Source organism: Mesitornis unicolor, unplaced genomic scaffold, assembly GCF_000695765.1.
Source record: "Mesitornis unicolor isolate BGI_N332 unplaced genomic scaffold, ASM69576v1 scaffold23409, whole genome shotgun sequence".
Classification (NCBI taxonomy): domain Eukaryota; kingdom Metazoa; phylum Chordata; class Aves; order Mesitornithiformes; family Mesitornithidae; genus Mesitornis; species Mesitornis unicolor.
This window is the reverse complement of record NW_010208303.1, coordinates 32024-60015: the sequence shown is the minus strand read 5'-3', so window position 1 is coordinate 60015 and position 27992 is coordinate 32024. Positions and strand designations below refer to the sequence as shown.

The 27992-nt window shown below is 36.9% G+C and overlaps 1 protein-coding gene across 1 annotated transcript; it reads right to left on the bottom strand.

The window, feature by feature from the left end:
* Positions 1–5: 5 nt before the first annotated feature.
* On the bottom strand, positions 6–26967 carry WASF1 (WAS protein family, member 1; the record flags this gene model as incomplete). The annotated part of the gene is made up of 7 exons (XM_010192465.1): positions 26813–26967; positions 14166–14300; positions 5553–5706; positions 4732–4849; positions 3732–3904; positions 1491–1670; positions 6–159 (listed from the first exon to the last, which is right to left on the bottom strand). Coding segments are annotated over exons 1-7 (1047 nt in total), but the record flags the coding sequence as incomplete, so codon positions are not given.
* Positions 26968–27992: the final 1025 nt, after the last annotated feature.

The window sequence follows — 27992 nt, the reverse complement described above, 5'->3', positions numbered from 1 at the left end:
GGTGGAGGGGTGGAAGTCATTGCAGCTCTTAACGATGAAGTTGACAAAGCAGATGGAAGAGGTGGCGGTGGTGGAGGAGGAGGAGTGGGGCTCACAAACACTGGTGTTCTGCCTGTTGCTGGTGACTGAGGACGATTTTCTACCAAGCCAGTAGTAGAACTGAAACATTCAATAACAGAAGAAAGTTATTAGAGCTGGAGGGTGGAAAAATAGAAAAAGATTCACTTCTGCAACTAAGAATACTGAATGCTTGGCATTATTTACTAAGATGATTTCATATACAAGGAAATCTAATTCTCAGCATAGAGTACGCATCAGTCTTCCAACAGACCTTTGCCCAAATTCAGCTATTAACCGAGTTTATGCTCTTATACAAACCTGCATCTTTATCAAAGGCTTCCTATACCAGTATAATTCTTCCCTTCCATCCTTAAGTAAATCCAAATTATTTTTCTGAAGTAAGGGAACTAGCTGTTAATTAACTGCTTTGATTCACAGAAGTTTAAAGACAAAACAAAACCAAACCATACAAGCAATGAGGATGAGTTACATTTGAAATATGTACTTAAAATTTGATGACAAGATGAGTGAGGCTAATATCAAAGGTCATCAATTCTATGTACAGGGAGGTATTATGTATATGCCGCTAGATAACCATTATACTGCAATGAATATGTGAACTGAAGAAAACAAAAGGGAACAGTAAAATTATTTTCCTGAAAGACCACTAGAGGATTTATTTCAGCTGTTGTGGAAAATCAATCTAAAAAGTTACGCATTTCTGCGTATAATCTCTTGAACAGTAAAAAGACATTATTTTCAAGAGACTTGCTGATGTATCAGCTGTGTCTGAATTAATTGTCCTCTATTCCAAGTTGTATGTACCTGACCTGAAAGTAAGATTTTGGGTATAAAAGAACAGGAGAGTGACAACCAGAGCCTCACTCTAGAAAATACTCTAAGGATGTATTTAGAAAGGCACAGAGAAATAGAAAATAAAAACACTTGGGGGAAATTAAAAAAAAAGCACTTGCAATTTAGCAAATGTGATGGATACAGTGTTGACAGCTGACTGTCTTACTGCAATACATTCTTCCTTTAATGTAGGCTCAAACACAGCTCAGTTGTACGAATTTCAGATTTCTAAGTTTCCAGAATTCCAAAGCTAATTGCTGAGATCCTAACACCTTTCACAGAAACATTTCCTATACAGTTGTTTTGCCATTTAACACAGAAGGCAACAGTCACAATATTAATGGCAAGGTGAAGCTTGTCTCCACAGTGGCACCCTATGGGGTTTTGATGCAGACCTTTCTCTCTGACTCCTGCGTGACCCTGCAGCTGCAGACGCATTAAGGCTGTGGACCAACATAGCCCCCAGGATGTGTATAGTGCCTGAGCTGCATGGAAATAATACTAATGACTATTAGCAGGGTGGTGGAAAAGTAAAGCTCCCCAATAAATCTGCATGTGGCTTGGCCACTTCGTACCTAACGCAAGGAGGTACTGGTTTCACATCCCCTGCTCCATGCATTGGAGGTGGTGGTGGTGGTTCATGTGGTCTGACCAACACTCGCTCCTCGGCTCTGTTCAGAAGTTCCGACATCTGGCTATACGGTAATGCAGAAAGCGAGTATGATCCATCCATATGGTCCACATATGCTTGAGATCTGAAAACAGTGAAAAATAGTCCAATGTAGCGATTAGTAAAAGTAAGTACTAGTGCCCTCAGCTACTGCTCTATACTTCAGTTTGGTTCCTGAATTCAAGTGTCTTCTCTGCACTAATATTGCATATTGTACTTCATGGCTTTTTAATAATTGATCCTACTTTCCATGCCATTGCTTCTAGCAGATCAAGGGTTTAATGATTTTGACAGGTATATCAGACAATTTCTACAGTATGTGTGTGATCTTAGTGCTTATTAGTCACATTATTACATTAAGTGAATGTAGCAATACAATCAGAAATACACATATACCAGAGTGTATTATGAAACAGACATTATACTCAGTAATCGCTTCTACTTCTCAAACCCTACGTATATGCAACCATATTCTTTCGTAACAGTCATAAAACATCCATCAATGTTAGAATGGTAGAATTTACAACTGAATAATTTAGCTGAACTTTTGTCAGAGGATCTATATTCCAATAAATACAGAGAACTCGCTACTTTAGACCTAATACTTTGTAGCTATACAACAGACTTGAGGAAGATAATCTGAATATCTATTATTGAGTAGTAGGAGTAAATAAAGATGACTCAACTTACTTGTTATTGACAAATTTAGACACCTCAAGGACCCAATCAGTTAGGAAATTTTAATTAACCACTCAATTAAAGATTTTTTTTAAACTTATCTTTTAAATTCAGAGAAAATGTGTTTGAAGAACACATTTCAACACGTAAAGCAATAGTCTACTTTTCCACATACTACCACCACTGTAGTATCTAAGCCTATTAAATTCTTCAGGGGTAAAGATTTATTCTATTATTCAAAAACATGGTGCTGTGCTGTTTCTGAACAAGATGCTCTGCACATGTAGTGCTCCCAGGCAGTACAGCATTATTCATAATTGCATTACTGCTGCTGAAATAATCAAGGTTTACACCAGGTTCCTGGATATAAAAGGAGTCCTACAACAAGTGTGTCTAATGTGGAAACTGATGTAGAACACAACAGAAGGACAGCAGGAAAGCAGATGTTTATGCCAATGACTTCACACAGCAGTTTACAAAGATAAAATATTATAAAGTTGTTCCCAGAAAAATGCTTATCACCATAACTTGAGTTGTACCCTACTGAGTGAAATGCAGTGAGACTATTTTTACTTTCTGAATTGAGACAAGTTTTCTATAAGCTGTTTTTTCCATTTTTCAGAGAGCAAACACTACCTCCTAGAATTGTCAAAATTATCTGTTGTCATTATTAAGTTTGTTTGAAGGCCTCACAAAGCTAAACAAAACACTCTCTTATGTTGTGCTTTTGGCGAGCGAAGGATAGGGGAAAATGTAACTATTTTTGGAGGACAACTAATACTTTTTAGTTAAAAAAAACAAACCAAAATAAACCCCAAAGAAACATACTCTCAAAACTCCGAATATGATTTGTCAGCCCTCTTCCCTATCAGATGTTTCTTGGCTGATAAAATGGACTTGGTTTTACACAAACACCAAAAGTGTAAACACAGCAGGTGTTTACCATGTGAAATGCTACTTTTAGCCACCAGCAAACATGTGCTGTGAAATGAGAATCCAACAGGTTGGGTGTTGTAATAGACTATAACCAGAAATGTCAATCAAATCTTGGATTTGCTCAAGAGTAAGGAGAAGCTCAGCATTCTCATTTGACTTCCAAGTGGACATTTGTTCACATCACACCCACCATGGAGTCTTGGCAGTGTTTGCTTAAGAAAAATCAAGAGACTGGAATAATAGCAATCTCGTAGGTCAAGACTGGAATGCAGTGACAAACCTGGGCAACACATCCTCAAGGGTACACTGAATTCCAAGGATACACACTACTCTTAAAAATACCAAGATAGTGACTACTCCTTTAAGGGCTAGATAAGTATTTTAAAACTGAGCTTTGATTGAGCGAAATCAGTGATTTCCATTGCATTTCAGGAATAGCAGTAGCATCTCATCATTTACCATTTCTCAAGCATGTTCACTATGGAATATGAAATTCCGTACTTAATAAGGGATAGGAAAAATAAAAAGAAACCTTGATTCAAAGTGTGAAGCTGGGCCATTAGCAACTTCAATGTGCTTATGTAAGAGGTTAGCATCATCTTCTGCAAGCTCCGGACCTTGGGCTAACTTCTGCCACTCTCTCCGTCTGTCATGAGGTGCCCTTGGCACTTTTTCTGGTTCATGAGGGCGATCTAGATTTTTCTGCTGTAGAAGAGTTGTGGAAACAAAACTGACAATTAAGACAGTGTCTTTTCATGAGTTGCATCTAAACATTAGTCACAAAACAATGAAAACCAATCCCAATTCAAGTGCAAGAAAAATTTACTTTCCATCTAAATAAGATACGTAAACCAAAAAGACTTGTAAAGGCAGAAACTTCTGTCTAGTGGATAATTAGCTGAATAATATAGAGAAAAATACCTTTATAAGTAGCTTTTTATTCTAAGTCTGAAATGAAATTATGAATCTGACACATATTTACTGTGTCCGTGTATGAAATACACAGAATAACGGTGAAACATAAAAGTAGCATTACCTTTACAAAAGTGTTTATTTTCATAAAATATAAAGTGCTCTATTCCTACTAATTTCTTTCTAGTTTAGAGTAAACATATCTATTAAAATGTCATTCAAGCCTTTTCACTTGTAAAACTGTGAGAATTTTGTATTATAAAAAAATGTTCAAGTGGAATTCTTTACTCTTGTTGTATTCCTCCTTTTTGAGTCACTGCTAGAAGACTTAAAAGTCTTGGGAAACTTGCTGTTAGTTACATTAAAGACAGCATGAAAGCTCTAGACCCTTCTATACTTTTTTTAATTTTTACTATTAAATATGTATTTGTTAAAGTTGATGGAACTGAATGGACATAAGTAGTTTTAGTTGAATGAAGATAACTCTGTAAAATTTGGATTGTTATTATTAATTCCATAACCAATAAAGTACCATATCTGCAAGTAAACCCCTTCCAGGAAAAAACAACCAGAAGCTACATAAAGCAAACATATATATATGTGTATATATATGTATATACCTTCTGCTTCCTCTTTTCTTTTCTTTTGTCCTCGGTGTCCTGCAACATTTTTTCCTTCCACAGATCAAAGAAGTATGAAGGATTGGTATAAAACTTCAAACCCTCTTTTCCATCATCCCTGAAATAAAATGACACAAACACGGCATACTATTCATTTGACAACACATGAATCCAAACATTAAGGCAAAGGAAAGGTATATCAAGGAATACTTAGTATCTCAGACCCTGAAATATTTTACTGAAGAACATGAAAAAGATGAGCATTGACCTCCTGTGCCATCATTCTTTACTATCTTTCCTTGTATTCAAGGTCCTGACTTTAGAAAAGTAACTTTAAAGCAAGCCATAGAGGAGAAATAGAGTATCATAAATCAGAGGACTCCTATTCCAATGACTCAAATTTTGTTCTTATAATAATGAGCAAATTTGTGTAGCTGCTTTCATTCAACTACTGATTTAAACTGACTTTGGGACAGCAAACAACATCCATTTCCATTAAAGACCTTCCTTTCCACGTACTTAACTGCTTATTTTCTTTACTTCACATCCAAGAGCATTACACAGTTTAATAAATAACAGCTAATAAAAAATGGCTTTTCCTTACCATTGTTACACTGGGGTAAAATTTGAGGAAAGTGAAGTAAAGTTTTAATGCTCATAATGTCTTCTGCTGCCTGTATTCCTCCAGCAGCTTCACAGTTTTCTAGTGTGGCTCCTTAAATATTCAAGTGCTGCTCAACATGAGCATGGTGCCTGGATATAGCATCTCTATTACATAAAATAAGCTAGAAATTTGTTTTGATTAACTTTATTTTACTAACCTGTAAGGGGTGAGAATGTTAAGTGGAGGAGGCTGTTCACAAATGTCATAAGTTTCTTGCAAAGGAATAGGCAGCGTCTTGCGGTCAAACAGCTGCTGATCTTGAATTGTGGAGCTCCGGAAAGCTTTCCTCATTGTAATGTCCTGCAGTGACACTGAAAGGGATATTGCAATTTAAAAAACCCACCAAAGACCATTTATTTGGATTAATCTGGATTGCTTAATGCTGGTTAGAATATATACATTAAGCATTACTACTAGTATCCTATGCATTTTATGGGAAATACAAATTCATCTAGCACTACTGCCATGGCAAGATACTGTCAGATTATGTGAAAAACATGCTTGTAATGTTCTAGCATATTATCCCCTATGTAGCTTCACAGGAAATTTTGGCTCACCTGGATAGATATCAGAACTCTGCCTCTCCAAAGCAGTTCAGCAAATTGCTTACTGTAGCTATAAAATATCATTCTGTAGTTCAGAAGTACCTAATAACATTTACCAACTCCATTTCACAATCCTTTTGGCGCTAAAAAATTACTCTCTATCTTGAGGTATAGATCTTACGTTTATACCTATTATCTATCATAAAGCCAGACTTTATGTTCCTTGCATGTAGTTCCACTGAAGGCCCACTGAGATGTCAAACCAGCAAATCGCTTAAGCTTATACTACTGATATCAGTGAGTTTTAATGGGAGGTGATACTATGTTCCCACACATATTTTCTATAAACACATTGACAGTGATGTCTTTTTACTCAAGAGGACGCACCCCTCCCATATCACTAGGGCCTTTGGCAACAGCATTTTAAGAAGGTGTACCTGTTTAAGCTGTAAGCTGCACTTTAGCCTGGTTCCTGCAACACGCAGAAGTGTACACACGCACACACAGACGCACAGCACAGAGATGGGTTTCTATTCTATGATCATAAAAGGGCAGAAGGCAGAACTTTTTCCAGAAGACTTCCAGTTCCTGGAATGTTCTATCTCCTTACCAAAGCGTATTGGCAGCATCGTTAGTGAGACTAAAGAAGGGATTTATTTGGTTTTCAGTTTGACTTTTGACGTTTATTACAGTTGGCAAGGTTGTGTGTTCCTGGAGAAGTTTCCTCCTTTTTACCCTTAGGTTCTACTTCATTAAAGCATCTTTTATTCTTTCTAATATCTTTAATTAGCTTCTCAGAAGCATGTGTGAAAAGTCTTATAATGTATGAATGTCAGCTAGGAGTCTCAGTTTCTGCAGCTATTTTTGCACTCATAAATAACCATATATATTTTGTACATCTCATGAAGTACAGGTTGTTATTTGCTGGCAAAAGTTCACAAGTAGAAGAACTGAGGTTTATCTCATCTAAATATCTAGTCTTAGATTCTTTTGTACTTCAGCTGGTTTTCTTTTGGGTTGTTGGTTTTACAAATCTCACCAAATGTACTTGTTCAGAGTTGCTTGGCAATCCTGTAAGTCTTTAAACTGTCTCACACTTACTGGAGACCATGCCAACAAAAACAAGAGCTGGTATACTTCTCTTTGAACCCGTGTACACTCTGAAGGCACTGAAGTAAATTAATTTATTCCAATAAATAAATACAGTTCTTTGTTTTAATATTAAAATGCTCACAGAGTATGTGACACCATGTTATTGCTACATATATTGTTCTATAAATTCTTTATTAGCATTCTTTTATCTCTTCAGTGAGCAAATACAGCTGGTCTAATTAATAATCTCCATTTTCTTGTTTAAATCTCCACTTTTTATAAACGGGTACAAGGGGATAACACACCTGAGGATAATCAATCAATCCCCAACAATAAGTGTAGATTACTTTCTCTCTAAAATTAAGCTACGCAGCACAGGTCTTCATAGAAAATATACACTGTGGAATTTCAAACAGCGTTTCCTGCTCTGATATCCAATGACCGACATTCACTGAAAAGCATGCCCATTATTCAAAATAACCAACTGCATCAGAAAAACATTACTAAGGAAAAGAAAGGACGTAGCACCCAAAATACCGAGAATCATCACACTGATATAATTCGCCTACAGACAGGGATCAGCTAAATCCCATGGTGCAAGCACAGCATAACCCTGGGCTGTGCAGGGTTTGGCTTACAAAGCCATTTGTTTAGCTTGCCAGCTGGCTATGAAACAGAAACCCTGTGTGGCTTGGCACCTCAGGGGGGAGTATGTGAGAACCTGGCCGGTCATCCAGCCACTTAGCTCTGGCTGGCTGACAGACTGGCACAGCAAGAAGACAGATCAAACAAATTGGGTATATGAACTCAGGTGTGAGAAGGGGTGAGACACTAAAGGAGGAGCTGGAAATGCTGCAGGGATTTGACTTGATGCTGATAAATTTAAGCTTCCAGTTGCCTAATTCCTAACTAGCACTAGAACTGTCTTATAGCCCAAGATCCCAAATTTCATATGGATACATTTTCCTGAAAGTCCATCTGCTACACCACTAGTGTTTACTGCTATGAACAAAAAATGGGGTCTTAAATGACTTCCTTAATATTGAGCAGTTCACAATTTAAGTTAATCATTCATTCAACAATCTGATCAAATGCCAGTTTTTCTTTACTGTGTCTGTTGTTTGGATTGTACAAATAGACCTATTATATCAGCCAGTCTAACTTCCTGTACAACACAGTATTTGCCACATAATTAAAAACTATCTCTGTCAGAAAGCTAAGCTACCGGCCTTTTGTACAAAAAAAAAGGTATTTAAATTGCACTCTAATAATTAGATACAATAACTGTTTTTCTTTTGGGCTGAACTACACATTAAATAAAATATCTGTTATATGTATACACTTAACATTTTACCTCCTGTTAAGCCTCTCATTAAAATGCAATCCCCAATTTGTAGTAAAAGTCAGGTATAGAGCACATCAGTGTACTGACAGAAAGTAGCTACTTCCACATTTCAAAGTTATTAAAAATTACATTTTATTTAATCCTATCAGAAGAAACAAACCTGTTACTATATTTTTTTATTCTTTTAAACTCACTCCAAAGTACAATTTATGAAGAGGTTCTAGGCCAAAAAATACCATTCTCCTAGAGGTGGTAAATAAATAAATAAGATATATTCCTTTCAAAAGCTCGCTCTCTCAACACTTTCTGCTGAATTTCATCCTGATAACTTTCAAGACCATGAACTCTTGAATGCCACAGCTACGGCTTGAAGAACTGTTTACAAGGTCATGTAGCAACAGGATGAGGACTAATGGTTTTAAACTAGAAAAGGGTAGATTTAGGTTGGATATTAAGTTCTTCATTATGAGGGTGGTAGATCACTGGAACAGGTTGCCCAGAGAGGTGGTGGAGCCCCATCCCTGGAGATACTCAAGGTCAGGCTTGATGGGGCTCTGAGCAACCTGATCTGGTGACATTGTCCCTGCTTACTGCAGGGGGGTTGGACTGGATGAGCTTTAAAGGTCCCTTCCAACCCAACACATTCTATGATTCTATGACTCCTTGCAGAACTGAATTACTGTGGGAAATTATCTACAAACCAATGGACTCCATTGCCCACAATTCTCTTTCTCTGTAAAAATCTTACCCAGCAATTTGAAAAGTGCAGGGAAGAAAGAATGACAATATCGAATGAACAAATCATAAGATTCCAGTTAAAGGCAGTTAAATGGCAGGGGAGGAGGGTTGAAAATTCTCTTCAGATAAAGATTTGTGTGATTCAGTTCCTCAAGATGCTACAATCTTGAAGTGCAATTTCTACTTTATGTATTTTATTTTTTAAATAGTTATCCACTTCAACAATGCGTAGAATTGCAAACATACTAGGTTCCTCTGCCATAAAAACACTTTTGACTCCTCTACAGGTTTAGCAGTTGTAAAGCAGACAGAGAAGTCATTTCTCCAGAAGACAAACTACTCTCCTTTGGGCTTGTCCTCAGCACAAGAAACTCAAGTTTTCTGAAATACTGATTTTAGAAAATCCAAAACATCTCAAGCACTCTTTGGATAACCTAACTACTTCAGGTAAATAAAGAGAAGATGTAAATCATGTTAAGAGGAGTCAGAAGCTGCTTTAAATGCAGTGTGTAGCAGCAGAGAGCCGCGAGCAGCCTGCTAGGGAAGATGTGAATCACCCAGCTGCATCGAGCAGTAAATCTGCTGGTGAGGCTCAACAAAACTGCCACGTTATTTAGCAAACAACATTTTGTCCAGATCACTCTTCTTATATACAAAATACAAATCATGCAATATCATGGCTTTACTATTGAACTATTAAGCCTTGGACACACTAATTCAAAACTGATTTACTTACTAAATAACCCATAAATTGAATCGAGGGCTAAGAAAATTGGAAGAAAAAGCACAGAGAGCAGTTAGAGCTCAGCCCATCTGCCCAGATCTCTTGAGAGGGAGACTCCCTCATATCCAGCTTTCATTAAGTGGAGATGTGCCAGGACCTTCTATACAATTTAATTTAAGAGTTTCTTTATTTGACTTTGTGGGTAAAAATTCTTACAAATGAATTGACAATATTACATGTGGAGGTCATGACCCAATTTTCATCTGCTCCCTGTTCTTAAACTTGATGATGTTTATACTCAAGTCACCAAATTCCTCTTCAGAGGCTAGAGGTGGTAAGTGAGCTGCCCCTTACTATGGGATTTACTACCCTTTCCTTCCAAGTCTCACAATGGGCTGCGTAACCTGATTTGAAAGTTGACTGAGTCTCCCTTTTCAGAAGTATACACACCACAAGTAGCTGCCAAGCTTTTTAGGTTTCTTCCCACCAGATGCCACCTTTTTTGCCTATAGCAAACCCTCAAATCTCTCTTCAGTATTAATCCAGCAAAACTTCTGTACTACTGTCCCTTCTATAACAGGGCAGTATTTCTACAATTTTAGAAAAAAAACAAGCACATGTAATCAAAGCCAGAAACCTACTGAAATACAATTCATAACATTGTTTGATTCCTTTCCTGAAGTAAGCCAGCTCACCCATACCACTTCTGCCATTAAGTTTTTAAGTTGCTTGTCACAGTTGTAACAGATATGCTGTAGAAATCAAGAATTTGATACACTGCTTTTGAGATTAAAATCCTCTCCAGTTTGAGATCTCAATAGAATTAGGCAGTTCATGCTGAAGAACCACTAAAGTAATACCAAGATACGCAGGTAAACTCTTAGTTCATCAATTCCCCTTCTGCCATGATACACAACTATTTTCTAATACCTCATTACACTGTACATCAGAGCTGTACTGTGTATCAGCATTTCAAAAAAGAACAACATAAAAGCTAAACTGCATATTATTTTAAAAACTGCCAGATTTCTATAGATACAAAATTATTTACTTATAGTAGTACTTCAAGCTTAATGGCACAAATAAATTCACAAAAATGTGGTAAATTGGAAAAAATCTGTTATTATACTTTTATAATTTGCATTTATACAGAGAGAGTAATGTTATTTAAAAAGTAAATACTGAAATTATTAAAAATAGTAGCAAAGAAACTATACTCTTCGGCTTTCTTTTTTGATCTATGAGGATATCATATATTGCAGGGCTACTAAAACTGTCAACCTTAGTTCATGTCTATAGCAAGAATGTGTTTTCTCAGTCCCAAAAAGACCTCAGATATGATAACTCTTGAATACATATAGGCTATTTTCCCATACAACTGAAATAAATTTCATTTTACCGAAGGAAAGCAGAGAATTTCTTTTTATCTGTATGCAAGATTAGTATCTTTTCTGAGGGGAAAAAACAACATGTATATACTAAAAAACCTATATAAAAGTAGATTACAATATGAAATTAGTAATTCTGAGAAATCAAGAATTTGAAAACTGTAATAATTCAAACCAAACCAAGTTCATAGCTTCTGCGACAGAAAGATTGTGCACCAGGAATTAGTCCCTTCAGGATATGACCCTAACCTTGGTTTCATTTGGTTTTAGTCTTTCACAGAGATATTGTAGTAATTCAAATTGAGAAAACACACAGACTATTCAACAAATTCAGAGCTTTTTATTACTTTGACTCTACCAGAAACATCTTGTCAAGTATCTGCGCCTCATTCAACAAATCTGACTTGGGCTGGTTTTGTTCATGCCACTTAGCTTTAAATGAATCTTAATCTCTTTCTCTTGTGTAATAGCATGGGCCCAAAGGAACACATTAAATCTTCTATTGCTGCCTGCTGGCAAAGAACCAGCAAATGAGACTCATTTTCCAAGTATAGCCCATTTTACACATGCTGTTAGCTGAGCAGAAGTACTGAAATTTGTTTAATCCTTGCATAGAGGGTTAAGAAAGGTAAATCCAAATGTTTTCCCTGTATCTTCATGCATTAACATCCTCCAGCTATTTAGCCCAGATCAGGACTAAACCAAAACTATTTGTGACTAATTTCTAAATTTCCAGCCTGAAACAAGATGCTGAAGTAGGAACAGTTTCCTTATCTCTAATTTTTAGGGAACTATAACATCAAATGTAATCTCATCTCCTTGTTCTCTTCTGGCGGCTCCTTCCAGGCAGACGTTTGTGAAGAAGGAACACGGGGTATGGCTCAAGGACAGGATATTCTTAGGTTAATAAAAACAGTCATTTAATAGTTCCTGACACCGAGGACTGCATGTGTTCCTCTGAAGTACCAGCAGTCACTGCTCGTTTATGACATGAGAGATAAATCCAGGGTATCAGATTCGAGTCACACTTGGCCACTCTGGACCTGATCAAGTAAATCTCTTTTCAGGTTCATTTTCTTTAATTGCAGTGTCTGTCCCTTTCTCTCGCTATCTATACAGTTTAGTAAATGCTACAGTATACACAGTACTGTGAAAAGTTATTGATCTGGTGCATTGGGGACTGCATACTATTTCAAAATATTTCTAGCAATACTGTGATGTGGAATAGTCATGGATATTAAGTACTGAAACCTACAGCCAAACTTGTCAAAGGCCATTTACACAGGAAAGTACAATTTTCCATCTTGCTATCCTGTAACATCCTTATATGCTTTAAGTCAATGACATAAAATGGTTTCTGTTTTCCTGAAATGAGAATGGTTGCCATATGAGATATGCCACATCAACGTATATGCCACTCCGATTTAACCCAAAAACTAGACTGTCAAGGGTAAATGCAGAGATGACATTAACATGCTGGCGTATTACAGCTTTTACAAGATTACAATTGCTGTCAATTTGCTACTGTACACAGAAAGGATTTTTGTCATTGTCCAGTCATAGTAAACATGGTATTTTATTGGGAAAGGAGGTGCATGTGTTTGATTTATGCTCAGTTGTCAAGAGACTTGGAAAATCCCATTAATGTAAGAATTCCTTTAGGCAAGTAATGATTTTGTGGAAAATATGCTACTATCTGTGAACTGGTGTCTTTCAAAATCTGCTCTAAAATTAATGTCATGCAAAATACAGAATCAAAACTTTCTTAGCTTAATTTTGGTATTAAGTGAAATTTCAACATTGGTAACTAAACACAGCCTGAAGACCATGCTCCTGGTTTGACACTCCATTTTTCCTGAATTACACACCTAGACACTCAGAACTGAATCATGTCTACACTTTAAAGTCTGATCCCACAAGCAATCTGAAGTTATTTTTCATTATATGATGTTGCCATACCCTGGCGACTTTTGGAAGTACTTGTTTTCTCAGTGCTGATCAGTATTTATAGTACTTAAAGCTATTTAGGAAGAATCCAAGGGGATACATAGCATCAATAAATGGAGCTATACAACTATAACTTCACACAGAATGTAAGTTGGTAATAACTTAAAAGCAAAAACCCTACTTGGACAAATGGTTACATCCCGTAAGAATTAGTAGGAAGGTTAAAAAAAAAGAGTAGAGACTTATCTCCAAGAATTCACACAGTTATAATATTGTTAATAATACTGTTAATATTATTTAAACTAATACATAATACTACTGAAGTGACACATACTGCTGCAGCAGCTTTTATGTAAACTCACTGGTAACAGTACTGTTCAGTTACCATGAAAATGTTGAGTTCAGAAAGCTGCTCAAGGCTATAAAAGAAACCTGTAGCAGAAATAGAAATGGACCTCTCTCATGATGTTTTGCTCTGTGTCTTATAATTTAAACTATTATTATTTCCATTTCAAGTGTCAGTGGTATCTGGGTGAGATAGCAAAAGCAAAACAAGGAATTCATTCACTACTTCCTATCGGCAGGCAGGTGTGCAGCCATCTCCAGGAAAGCAGGGCTCCATCACGCATAACGGTTACTTGAGAAGATAAACACTGTAACTCCAAACGTTCCCCCTGTCCTTCTTCTTCCCTCAGCTTCATACACTGAGCATGATGTCACATGGTATGGGATATATCCCTTTGGTCAGCTGAGGTCAGCTGTCCCAGCTGTGCCCCCTCCCAGCTTCCCGTGCACCCCCAGCCTACTCGCTGGTGGGGCAGAATGAGAAGCAAAAAAGGCCTTGACTCTGTGTACGTGCCACTCAGGAGTAACAAAAGCATTCCCATATTATCAACACTGTTTGCAGCACAAATCCCATACTAGCCAGTTCTATCCCAGCCAAAACCAGCAGTGACAAAATAAGAAATCTTCAGTGCAAGACTTAACTTACATTCCTCTTCCTTTGGATCAAGTTGTGTAACACTGACAGATAAGCGATCTACACGTTCTTGTAAGGAGTTGACTCTAAATGAGAAACTGTGCGCTTCATTGAAAAGTTCCCCAAATATATCTTCAGCATATTTACCTGAAATAGGGAAAAAAAAATTCAAGCATATCACAAAACTGTCAAATGAGTTTGCCTTGAAACAGATTTCTAACTATTTTAAGAAAGTAAATCTAAGATGCATGAGTATCACTTGTAACAACCTGTACTTACTGAGCTTATTAAGAATGCTTCAGAAAAGTAAACAGAAGTTGAATACTTAATTTGTAATTTATTTATCAGAAATGAAATTATTTTATACATTACAGGAAAGATATTCTGCTAGTATAAGTTGATTTAACAATGCTTATTGCAAGGAACTAGACTGTTTAGTTTCCTGCATATGGATGAAAGGATGATTTCCAGCATCTTAAGCTGCTCCTGCATGAGCAGTAACTAATCTTTCCAAGTGACATTCATCTCAACATTTCTCAAAATGAAGTATAGTTTCGACTCCTCCTGTTTAGAGGACCTCTCAAAAACAGAAGATCAGATATTTACATCTAGGTTAGTTAGAACCAGCCTACTCAAAAATATGCACTAAAATAATAAATTCTACTTTGAAGGATCAAAATTCTAGTAACTAAATTAGACTGAAATAAAATAAGAATCTCCTTTGTTCACTTCAATGAGCATCACACATTTAGCGTAAAAGAGCAGGAGATTCAGTCATCATGAGAAAAGGATCAATAACAAGGTTCTCCTCTACAGACAGAGTACTCCATATAGTGCTTCTAATGCATCCCCAACTCAGCTTGAGTACTCTGTCAGTGCCACTGAAAAAACCCACCAGATTGCCTAGTAAAATGTGCAGCCACATTTCTGAAATACCTCGTGATAGCTTTAAAAACTTTCTACCATAAGGTGCGTATATAATTTCTGTGCTGTTTATGCACTTGCATTGGTTTTGGATGTATAAATCTTACACCTTTCTAACTACCTGGTTTGTACACAAGTCCTGACAAATACAATAGGAAACGACAGTTATGAAAACTTGGCCTTTGGTGCACAATATATCTGGAAGTATATATAAAAATGAGGACACTTTTAAATCAAGACATCAAAAGGACAAAAATTAAATCCATACAAGTAGTGTGGAAACTACTTAAAGATACCATGTGGTTAGCACAAGGGCAGCACATACCATTTCCGAAGACTTTGGTAATGGCAACAGAAAACAAGCACGGCTATAAACAACAGAACATAAAAGGAGATATTGGAAGAAATGTACAAAGAAAGAAAATAGAAAGGATCATAAATTCTGGCGTATTGAACATAAAATCCAAAAGCTAGCCTGAGGAACAACTACTAAACTAATAATAAATATTTCTTCAAAGGCGTGAGGAGCAAAAGAGCCTGCCAGGGAGTCTGTAGAGCCAACTGGCAATGAAGGTAGAAAGAATTACTCAGAGAATACAAGATCACTGCAGACGAGTTAAATTAACACTTTCCACTGGTGTTCAGTGAAAGGAACTGGAGAGATCCCCATGCCACAACCTTTCTTTGTGGGAGGCTCAAAGAAACTGAAGTAACGATACAAAAATTACAAAACTAAATTGACAAAATGACCAGTAAAATATTACTAACAATTTGTAAATCTCCTTTATACACACTGAAAGGTGGCAAGCACAATATTAAGGTTCAAATATCTTTTCATGGAACATCTGGAGAGCTACAGGCCTGTAAGCCTGACAGCCAGACAAATGAATATAAATCATTAGGAAGAACTGTATTAGCAGACACCTGTATGACTTGTTGGAGAAGAGCCAATACAGCTTTTGTAAAGTGAAATCTCTTGTGGAGGGTTGACCCTGGCTGGACACCAGGTGCCCACCAAGCCACTCTATCGCTCTGCCTCCTCAACTGGACAGCGGAAGAAAATACAATGAAAGGCTCATGGGTTGAGATGAGGACAGGGAGATCCAATTACTATCCAATTACTATCATGGGCAAAAAATAGACCCATTATTAATTTAATTAATTAATTTAATCTATTACCAATCGAAAGACAGAGTAGGGTAATGAGAAATAACACAAATCTTAAAACACCTTCCCCCCCCACACCTCCCTTCTTCCTGAACTCAACTTCACTCCTGATTTTCTCTACCAGTTCTGGTCCCTGTCCCCCACCAGTGGCACAGGGGGACAGGGAACAGAAGTTGCAGTCAGTTCATCATGCATTGTCTCTGTTGCTCCTTCCTCCTCACCCTCTTTCTCTGCTCCAGCATGGGGTCCCTCCCACAGTCCTTGCCATGGTCTGCAGTTCTTCATAAATGGCTTCAGTGTGGGTCCTTTCCATGGGGTACAGTCCTTCAGGAACAGACTGCTCCAGTGTGGGTTCCCCATGGGGTCACAAGTTCAGCTTCTCAGGAAAGTTTCTAGCAGCTTCTCACAGAAGCCACACCTGTAGCCACCCCACTACCAAAACCTTGTCACACAAACCCAATATGTCTCTGATGTGTTTATAAGCACATGGATGGAGAGCTGCGATCTAGTAATATTTCAGAGAGAGTTTTGAAAGGCCCTCATGAAAGCATTTTGGGAATACTTAATGGACACGCCATAAAAAAAGAAAAGACATTGCACAGATAAATAATTCCTCAAAAGGTACAAAACAGAGGATAGGAGTAAATAACTGGTCTTCACAGTTGAGAAAGGTGAGATTCCATAGGTTTCTGTACTGGGACCTATGCCATTCAAGATAGCAGTAAATGACCTGGAAAAAAGTGAGATTAAAGTTTTCCAATGATACTAAGTCATGGAAAAGAAACATGCAGAAACCCCAACTTCAACTGGTTGAAGAGGCTTCCATGCTGGAAAGAGCTGGAGGCTGGGAGATTATTAGGAGTATTGTACATGCTTGCCTTGCTCTTATTTTTGGAGCATTTGCTATTAGCCACAGTGAGAAGCAGATCAAAAGTGCAGCCATTCTTAGAAACTTAGAACCAGGCCACAGTAAAACAGAGATGAAAAGTTAGCAAAGTCTACTTAGCTGGCAACTCACCTAACATAAGAGTTTCTAATATATGTCTTGAAACTCTGAAAAGTTTACGTTCTTTAACCTGTTTTTAATAACTTAAAAACTCGAACCACTAAGAGCAAGATTACTAAACTTTTAATATACATTTACTAAAAAATTAATTTATTTCAGATAATTTATTCAGATATATTATTCAATTTGACAACTCACATAATATTCAGGCATGCAAATTAAAATTAAAATCAAGTGTAAAATTTCATATATAGAATAAAAAGTAAATTGCAGGGCTCTAAAATCCAACAACTTCCCTTTTATAGGTGTATTTTAAGGCTACAGTTTGTTTTATCTATATCATTTCATCACGCTTGCAAATTAATCTACCTCATTAATGAGTTCCAGTTGCAAATAATCTGTCTCAAAAATCTTCTCATCATGTTGCATACAGCCACAAACATATTGCATGGAATAATTTGCCTGTGCTTATGAACACTAATCCTCAAATGAGAAATACATTAAAACCAACCTATCGTCTTTGAAGTGGTATGCCAACCACAACGTGTCTACCTACGTGCCTGTTGGCAGTCTCTTTATTTAGCTTGAAGTATATTTAACTAAATGCTTTTTCAAGGAAAGCAAAATGTTAGCTTTTTGTGAAATGTATAACTTCCCTTCAAAAGAATACTATGTGTGAACGTATATATGTATACAACATTTATATTCCAGTATTTATGTTGCTGTCTCTGTGTGTATTCCGTATGAATAAATCTTCAATTCTGAATAGACTACAAAAGATACAATTACAAGTGAGAACACTGCACAAAGTGTCACAAACACTGAAATAAATAAAAAAACTTATGAGAAAAAAATTACATTAGGAAACAAAGCTGATCTCATTCCACTTAATTTATAGGTAATATGTTAGAAGAGTAAGGAATCAAAATTAATTCCACTACATAGAATGAGTATTTCAAAGTAATTCTGACACTTCAGAAAATTTACATCATTATGGGACTGTTTGATGAAAAACTCTAGTCTTGTTTCATGCAGTACCATAAAGAGAATGACAGATGACTATGATGATTAAAATAATAATGCCTCAGGATCTTGGTCACAGCTGGAAATATAATACCAGATTAGAAAGACCAGTGATCTTGTTTGCCTATTAAATTCAATGACAATATAGACTTCTGCAAAAAAATTATTCTAACATCTGTGAAAAGCTTGTTTTACTATATTTTCAAAACTTGCTTAATTGACCAGAAATATACCAAAATTTGTTATTTTCAAAAGGCAATTCATATGCCCTCCAATATTACTATCTGTTCTTCTCAGTCCATCATAGTGGCATTTATTTTTATTAACAGAGCACAAGTTTTTTATATTTAAATAAGAGGATACATTATTATTTATTTTTAATTAAGGAATGTATTATTCACCTTATTATTCTTTTCACAGCTTTTTCTCCTGTCTCAAAGGGTTCTATTCACAATTAACCCTTCAGTAAGGAGGAGATACAGGAGTGCAGCTCCCTCTGGTGTCAGTCAATGTCCTTTTTTGTGACAGCCAAATAAAATGTCTTGGAAGTGATGTGTAGTCCTTCCTCCTCCAGAGAACAGGAGTGTGTTTTCATAGCCTTTTTTGAGCAATTATTTTTCTGACATTTAAAACAGACCTAGGAGCTGAAAACAGAATACTAGCTAATAACTACTAGCTGAAAATAGAATAAAAATAACAGTGCTCACCATCTTCCTAATTTTTTTAAATTAAGACCACCAAAACATGTATCATCCACTCCTGTTCATTACCATGGCAGTAAGTGTATAATGGCTTATGAAATCTGAAAAAGCGACTGATCAGTTTTACAGTTCTGCTCTTTCACCATTTGTTTCTCTTAAGTTGTTTTATCTCCTAATTTTCTCCCATAATTTCTTAAATATTTGCCCAGCATTGGCTTCTGTTCAGAAATGAATAATTTCTAACTATGCAATACATTAATATGAAGGGATACCAAGGTAAAAGAAATGTTATTTTTTTCTTGTTCTGGGGGACTGGGTATATATCAAATGAACTGAAGTCAGCTACAATCACAACAAGGTTCTGAGCCCTTTTTCAGGCTAATTAAACAAAACGTGGCAAAGAGACGTCTTACAAGTCTTGTATATTGTGTTATACAAATTTCTAGAATGACACAAACATGCTTCAAGATTAGGGCATAAATTAGTCATCCCTTCAAAACTCCAGTCCTTAAATTCACCTGAACTACTGCATTCTCTATGCTGTATCCATTAGCAAACCTTAAGGAAAGGACATTTAAATTAATCATTTCACAACACGAGATCAGTTACCATCATATTTAGTTACAGGCTCTCAGACAAGCAATGGGATGCGAGTCCTGAAGCAGAACTTGTAGATGAAGCCACTTCTTTAATATACTTTTGCACTTTTAGAGAAAAAGAGTTGCAAAACCTTCAACTGCATCTAAACCTAAAAGAGCACCTGCAGATTGCTTATAGCATAGGCAGCTTCTGAGAACCAAGGCTAAATTTTAGGTAGCTATCTGGATAGATAAGTTGGGTACCTGGAGTGTTCAATGCCATAAAACAGGATCAGTTTTGGAAATTCAAGAGGATGACTGGTAAATCTAAAGCCAACACAAGATGCATCAAGTGGGACAATCAAAATGAGACAATTGTTCAATGTTGCCAAAAGTATTAATTTTAATTAATTTAGCCATAACTAATCTGTCAAACTTCTGGAGCTCAGTGGAGTGTGGGGGGGTTTAACATGCACACAAACAAAATCTAATCCAACGTACTTATCGTTTGAATTAAATTATAAAAATATTTAATGTATTAAATATGTCACAGCATTATTAAGTGCAATGTATAATAAGGTGTTATATAATTAATTTTAATATTATTAAATGTTATTTTAATATTAAAAGAGTAAATATGTTGATATATTGAAATATACAAACCTTAAAAATATAGGTTGGGTAACTTGATTTTTTTAAAAGATCTAAAAATTGATAAATATCAGAAAGCTAAGAATTTAGTCTGTTACCCACCTATACACTATCATTCCTTGATTTCTATTATTTCAATCCCATTCACACACTAAACAATATTTTTGCCCAGTATATTCTCTAAAAAATAAAAGAGCAGAACAAAAGCAGCTGTAAAACCCACCTCATGTCCTACTGCACAGCTTCTTCCCAATATACTTATGCTATGCAAAATTACACTGGTCACTACTGAATAGTTTCTTCCTACATAATATAGTGTATATATTAGAAAATATTATTTCAGGATAAGTAGTTGCCACATAAGCTGCTAAAAATATATAACCAGGGTCCCTTTATAAAGCAAAACAAGAAAGTTATTCTAAGTCTATTAATACATTTTTCCTTCTCCATTAATCATGACAAGTAATTTAACATATCCATTGCCCGTTGATTCTGATCTTCGCTACATTAATTTTATTTAATTGAATGTTTCAGCAAAAATCAAGGTACATCTGAGTTTTACTTGAAACCCTAGTGTCGCGGTCAGGATGGACAAAAGCGACAAGACAACAAGTGTTGGTGTAGCACAAAAAGCCTTTATTGTTTTTCTTCCCCATCTATTTAGACTCTCTTTCCCCTTAGTTTCCCCAGATGTATCGTCTTCTCATTGGTTCAAAGTTATTATGTTTCTTTTTCACTGGATAGTATTTTCACAGTACATCACAACTCAGCACTTCCGCCAAAGGAACACGTACACCTCAGTTTGCTATCAGCACTTTCCTCAGACTTGTTTATCTTGTGGCTCTTCTTGTTCCTGTTTATTCTCTCAAGGGTAGACTGGAATCTTCTCAAGGTCAGAGTCACCTGTCCAAGGGCCTCAGTCCAGCTGAGGTCCCCCACATCCTAGGCATTAGGTTCATTTCAATCTCACAGCTGAGTGGCTATATGGCAGACTAAAAGCTGCACTCCACTGTCTCCCAGGCCTGGATATAAGAACCTTGGGAGATCCTTGAGAACTTTGGTGGCTATGGCTGAGCAAGTGCTGAAAAATGAGGTACTAAATATAGTTCAGCGATGCTAATTAGGAATGTATCATTACAAAGATGTAAGGGCAGCCCACAAGGTCCAGATTTAAGGATTGTAACAGGAACATCAGTATACTGAAGAAACAACTTGGTTCCTTTAGCCAGCAAAACTGAACCTGGCATTTATGAGACAACTTGACCAAGGGTATCAAATGTATCAAATAAATTGTGTTAAAGGCCATCTCTGGAGCAGGCCGGATGCTTGCTGTTGACATCCAAGAAGGAAAAGTCAGCCTTCAAAAATCTCCAGTTGTGGAGGTCTGAGATACCATTTCTTATCGCCCACTGAGGACACCATCAAGTAAACTGGCCAAGATTACCCACTAGGTATTCAGGTATCTGTGAAAGAGACTGCCAAGAGCTGAACCTGATGTTGAAGACACCAGTCCTAAACATAATTTCACAAGGAAGTCCTTTCCTTTTTTAATATCATCTGAATTCACTGCTCTATGTAGGCAAGGGATTAACGACAGGTAGGATTTTTTTCTGCTAACCATAGCTGTTTTCAACAGGAAATTACTGACCCCATCCTCTAATTATCATTTGAGGTGAAGGCGAAACAGTATCACATTGCCAAGACTGTCACTGCTGGGGAGACAACATCAAGAAATCAGACAGAAGTCTTTGAGAAGATGGAGGTCTCTGAAAAGGTGAGTAAATCTTTAGTTTTAAAGTCCATAAGTTCCCTTACCCATGTGCACTTTCTCTAGTGTTCCCTGGCAATTGTAGTAATTATCAAAGAAAGAGGGGTGACTAATGAAGAAAATTCACAGAGAACACTGAATATGCTTGTGAGCAGAGCAAGGAGGATGATTCCCAGGGCAGGACCTGCCGCAGGGATTCTGCTGGTTTTGGAAAACTGGCTGAAGCTCTACCTGCAGATCTGCTGAGACCTCCATTCATGCACCATGCGGGGGCCTAGCCCTGTGCCGAAGATGTTGTCCAGGCAGGATGAAGAGAGAGGGGCTGGTCTCTGAGCTGAAGAGGCCTGGCTCTAAAGATTAGTTACAGTCCAGACACCTTGCTGGTAAGTCTGGAGAAACATTTTCCACTTATAGAATGTTAACACCTTAAGCCATGGCAAACTAAAGGTTTTCCTGAGGTGAGAAAATGTCCCTCACAAGATGAGCAGTGTCACTAAACCTCCAGGGGATGGCATGGTAAGCAAGAAATAAGGAAGAAAAGCTAAAAGCATCTAAGAGAGAAAAAAAAACAGGGAGAAATCATATGCTTGAAAGTCAGGGTTTCACTCCTGAAAACTGACAAATAAGGTGTGAGAAAAAGAAATAATTATCTAGGAGAACATGGTAAAAACAGGAAATGCTACAAAGAAAAGACAGAAAGAGGGGTAAGTCTACTGAAGGTTCAATATTAATTGAAAATGGTTTTCACTAACATAAAAGGGGCTTCAGCTTAGCAAACAGTTATGCAGCGTTCTCTTTCTTTATGCAGATGTAGAAGAAATAAAGCAAAAGGGCATCTTGCTATGATTGAATATAACATTTCTGGTCTGAATGCCTGCAATATAAATATTCATTAAAGGAACATACTCAAAAGGAGAAATGTTCTTCTCCCCAGATGGACGTGTCAGAGACTGGGGCCAAGAACAAACCCCATCAGTTAGGATTTTTTATGTGCTGGTACGACTTTGTGTACAGGGAACAGCTGAATAAAAGGAAAAAACAAGATTGTTCAATAGATGTGAACAAAATGAGGAGGTTACATGCACACAAGAGAGCTATTTATCCCTTTTCTAACAATGGCACAGCTGCACATTGCTATCAGTTGTGCTTCACGTGTTCTGGAATGCTATAGCCTGATGTACACCAACATACACCAGCTCAGGTAGTACTGGCTTACTACTGTATCTGCAATATTGCTGAAAAAAATAGGTAAGCACTTCTCCAAAGCAGGTACAGTCATTACACAGTTAATACAGTATTAACACAGGAAATACAGGGAAGAATGGCTAGGACACCAAACCAGCCGCTGCTGTTGTCCAGAGAATTTCTGTTGCCACAGCGCTAAGAAAACCTGTCAGAAGACAGATCTTTTTTATGAAGTTAGAGAAGACTGGGAATGGACAGGGGATAAAAAAATTACTTGCTGGCAATTTTGTATGTTGTATCAAGATAGAGTGATGTGTTTTCATGCTCCAGGGAGAAAGCCAAAGACTATCACTCAAAGCAGAAATAAATATTTCATCTTTTCATTTCAACATTTTTAAAGGACAAAAAATTTCTCAAACTGAACAATTAAAAGCAACATATCAAATAAACTATGAAAGGACTGAGAATTTGTATGGAGACACATAGCAGCTATTGCTGGCATATTGATATAAAGCTCTTTTCATTTCATATTAAAACACAGGAAAACAAAATTCCTGTCAGTTAATAGGCATTGTTCCTCCAGGCATGTCCTACTTACACATAGTATCCAAGATCATAGAAACATAGTCCTGTTCAGGTTGAAAACATCTCCAGAAGCCATCTAGTACAACACCCTGCTCACAGCAGATCCAATTAGATCCAGCTGCTTGACTAATCCAGTAGAGATATTAATATCTCCAAGAACAGAGATCTAACCACATATGTGATAAAACTCTACACTTAGCTTTTCTAAATAACGTTTTTTAGTATAATTTAAAGAACTGAAGGCTCTAATTCATAGAATCATAGAATGGTTTAGGTTGGAAGGGACCTTAAAGATCATCCAGTCCAACTCCCCTGCCATGGACAGGGACATATGAGAAGAAATATTAAGAATGGTTGGTCTTGAGAGTCATAATGGCAAGAGATTAATCCTTTATTTGAGGCCCAGTAACTGAAAAAGTCTTAAGAGGCAGAAATTACTGTGTGTTCATCATGTCAAAGTCCATTCATTGGAATTTGCATAACTTTATCATCAAAAGCAAAAGCAGCTTTAGTTTAAAGGAAACTAAACCCTATCACAACACTCAGTTTCTGCTCAAAGTGAAGCCTCATTTTGACTACAACTTAAAGGCTGATTTTCAAACATACACATTACCCACAGAAAACAAAAAGGCAAGGACTGCAGAGACGGTGGTTGCCAGGGGAGTCCTGCAAAACCATGGCTGCTGGCTGTGACTCACAGGCAACTGCTAAAATTTATCCGCATGTCAGCAGGCCTCGCTGTACACCGGTAACGGCGACACGCCAAGTGAAGACTGGTTATTTGGGTTCCGTGGGAGACAAAATTCCTATGCCAGAACTCCCAGATCTTTCTGAATTTGTATTGCTACTACCACAAACAGGCAGAAAAGCTAAAAGAATTCTGCAACAAAATACTTTTACAGGTACTCATACCATTGTAACATAATCTGTATTTTTATAGAGCAATCCTTAATGTTGCTGAGAAATAAGGATTATTTTGTAAAACATATTCTATTTAATTGCAGGAAAAATTGGATTTTTTTTTGTTGAAATCATACACAGTATAAACCAAAAACTTACAAGTTGAATAACTAAATCAGTTGATTGCGGGACACTAAGTAAATTAACATTTGTCATTCAGTAATTCAGTTGATATAAACACTGTCCATAGAAAACCTACAAACACCATGATGCTATGAACAAAAGATTGAAGCAGTAAGTCCTGCTCATCAGTGTTTAACCTACTTACGAAAAATCTGAACAACCTATTCTGGGCTTGCTGTTGCAGAGTAAACCAGTGCATTTTCCCTTCTCTTTTATCTTCCTTGTCATTTCCAACACTGCATGCCTTTTGACCACTAGTGAGTCACAAGTTCATGACAGAAACTTCCAAGTGAAAACAGTTAATTTAGGGTTCATCTGTATATATGCATGCTTCGCATAGAACCATATTCCTTTTACAGAAAAGGGGTTTACATAATTACAGTTACATTCCCTTGAAAATGTCTCTCTTAACTGCGCTACACATTAGGCAAGCCATATAACAAATGTGGGGGCATCCAATGGATATTCTTCAATACTTTTTTTCTCCTCTAATTGAGTTATTTCTGTCCTGGTATTGTTTCGTCCTGACCTTTTCCTGAACAGCTGTATACATATTGTCAGGCATAAGGTCTGCATACCAAGGAAACATAGCAAAGGCAGCCGAGTCTCAATAGGTAAGCACTCAGACCATGATGTTGAGCTAAAAAGTGGTGTTCTTCAAAATTGAAAAACCAAGTGATTTGCCGTTTGTTTGGTTGGTTTTTTAAGGTCAAATGAAACTTTCAATTGAAAATATCAAATGTAAATTTGGTATGCCACCTATAAAAGGAAATTCCCCTAGATTGTGTACATAACCAAATTTTTAAAAGAAGCAAACGAAAACGAATACAATATTAATAAGAGTGACTTGGATAAGGAGGCTAGTACACAAACAGCTAGTCTGAGAAGGGTTTTTGGCAGAATGAAGCAAGACCACGGATGATGATCATATACTGCATCCTAATCTGATATGCTCTTAGTTCACTGAAAAGAATTTAAATAGTTCTTTTCCTTGCTGTTGCACCAGCTATACTAATAATGTTCGTATTTATGTGCTGTAAGCATTGCTGTCTCGATTGCATAATTCAGTGTCCTCAATTAGAGTCTTCAATCTATCAGTACCCTAACAGCTTTGAAAGGCTGCCAAAAGAGAGTTACCACACAGTAAACCACCAAACCAATAACTAAAACAATCTAATTAACATCTTAGGCTACATCACCTATGACCCTACAAATACTGAGGAAGCTGAAAGGCTTTTCACATTGTAGATGTATATGCATGCAAATTTTAATATTTAATGTGTTGGTAGTCTGGAAAATACTAATGTATCTGTGGTTAAAAAGCATCTCTAGTATTGAAATTCAAAGTGCTATCATGCTGGTTCACCTGGCAACTTTTAAAAGTTGCTGTAACTTAAAGAAAAAAGCAACACAGAAGCCAGACTTTTCAGAAAAACTCCTTCAGAGTTCTAGAGCTTGAGAAGTATTCACTCATCACAAGTGCACCAAGGGAAAAAACTGTTGACAGAACGGAGAAGGAGGAAGAAAAATCTTCTTAGTGTGAAACACTATGTAATAATTACATTTCTGGGTTTATTATTTTAAAAGACAACTACTTCTTTTTTCCTGAATGACTGCAACATGACCAAGGGTTTAAGGTACGAGAATTGAGCAACCAGTGATCTATTCCTCATTATGTCATATTTCCTACTCAATAATTTCTCTAAGGTTAGCAATTTCTGACTTCATTAAGTACCAGATACTTCTTTCTGTCATGTTCCACTGGTAACAGAAATATTCAGCTGAACAGTTTTAAAGACGTGCTGCTGGAAAAATTACTAGCTTTCTTTCACAGAAGTCCGTGCTAGTCACTAGCCACAAAAGCAGTACATTCAAGGCTCAGGCAGAATTTTCTACTGAGAATTTAAAGAGGTCTTCCTACTTCGAGCACAAAAACTGTGACTGCAATATGTTAGTTCTAACTACCACTATTAGGACAGCATACTTACTTAGGCTACTCAGTTGTCTGATTATATTCGCCAAGGAAATATTGGTGACACATTCCAATTCATTCTTGATACCTCGGGGCAGCGCTGTGTGGCACAGGTGCCTCGGGTCTATGTTCCTTTTTACCAGTGGCATTCTGAAACGTATCAGAGGACCAGCAAACCTGAAAAGAGACAACACAAAAGACTGTTACAAATTTAATTATATTTTAAATTCAGATTATGTCTCAAGCTACATTAAATAATCCTAACAAGTCGAAAGTACCTCCAGAGTACTGATGGAATTCATTGCTCTGTGAGTACAGAAATAATTTCTTGTTCATGCAATGAAAGACTGTTTCATTTTCTCTTTAAACCTTTACCTGACTCAGATGTCAGTGAAGGGACAAATAATTTTTTACAGTTCATGTTTTTTTCTTCTCCCCTTCTGGAAAAAAGACAGGAAAATCTTTGCGATACAAAAACATTAAAGAATTATTTCCTTCTTGATGGACTACTTCCTTATTCAGGCCAGGCAAAGTCCAGCAACAAATTCCCTTTATTATGAGTTCAAAGTCAAACTGGTTGCCTATTCTACCTGAAAGGTAGATATGATCCATTCATTACATCACATTACTAGCAGGACTAACTCTTCTAGTCTAAACATCACTTCTAAATCATACCTAATCAAGGTAAGAAGAGAGAAGACGCTTCTCTGCCACCTACACTGCTACTGGCAATAAATTCAGCTAAGAACACATCTTCCAAATACAAAAATCTCCTCAGTAAACTTGTAGTGCAAAGTCCTCCACAACTCAGAAATCTTACCCCTCCACACCTTTCCAGATCCACATACAATAAATTAATCAGGAGTATTTTCTGGTTCTGCAGACAGTGTAAGAATAATCTCAGGCTGTGAAAACACAGGCTTGCAATTTTCTACACCCATGGCACTGACTGGAAGGAGTTTCTCAGGGGGCAAGTTATGCTTCTTGTCTTATTAGTGCTGCTTATTAAGATCTGTCTACTAAAACTTTTCTTCATGAAAAATAGATTCCCTAAAATTCTATATTTTTTCCATCTTCTGTCATGTAAAACTCTGAATGACCAATGCAAAACTCCCATTTGAGACACAGAGAATGGATACACCTGGTATTGGTATAACTTGGTCTCCCTTCCCATTGCAGAAGAGATAACACTTTCT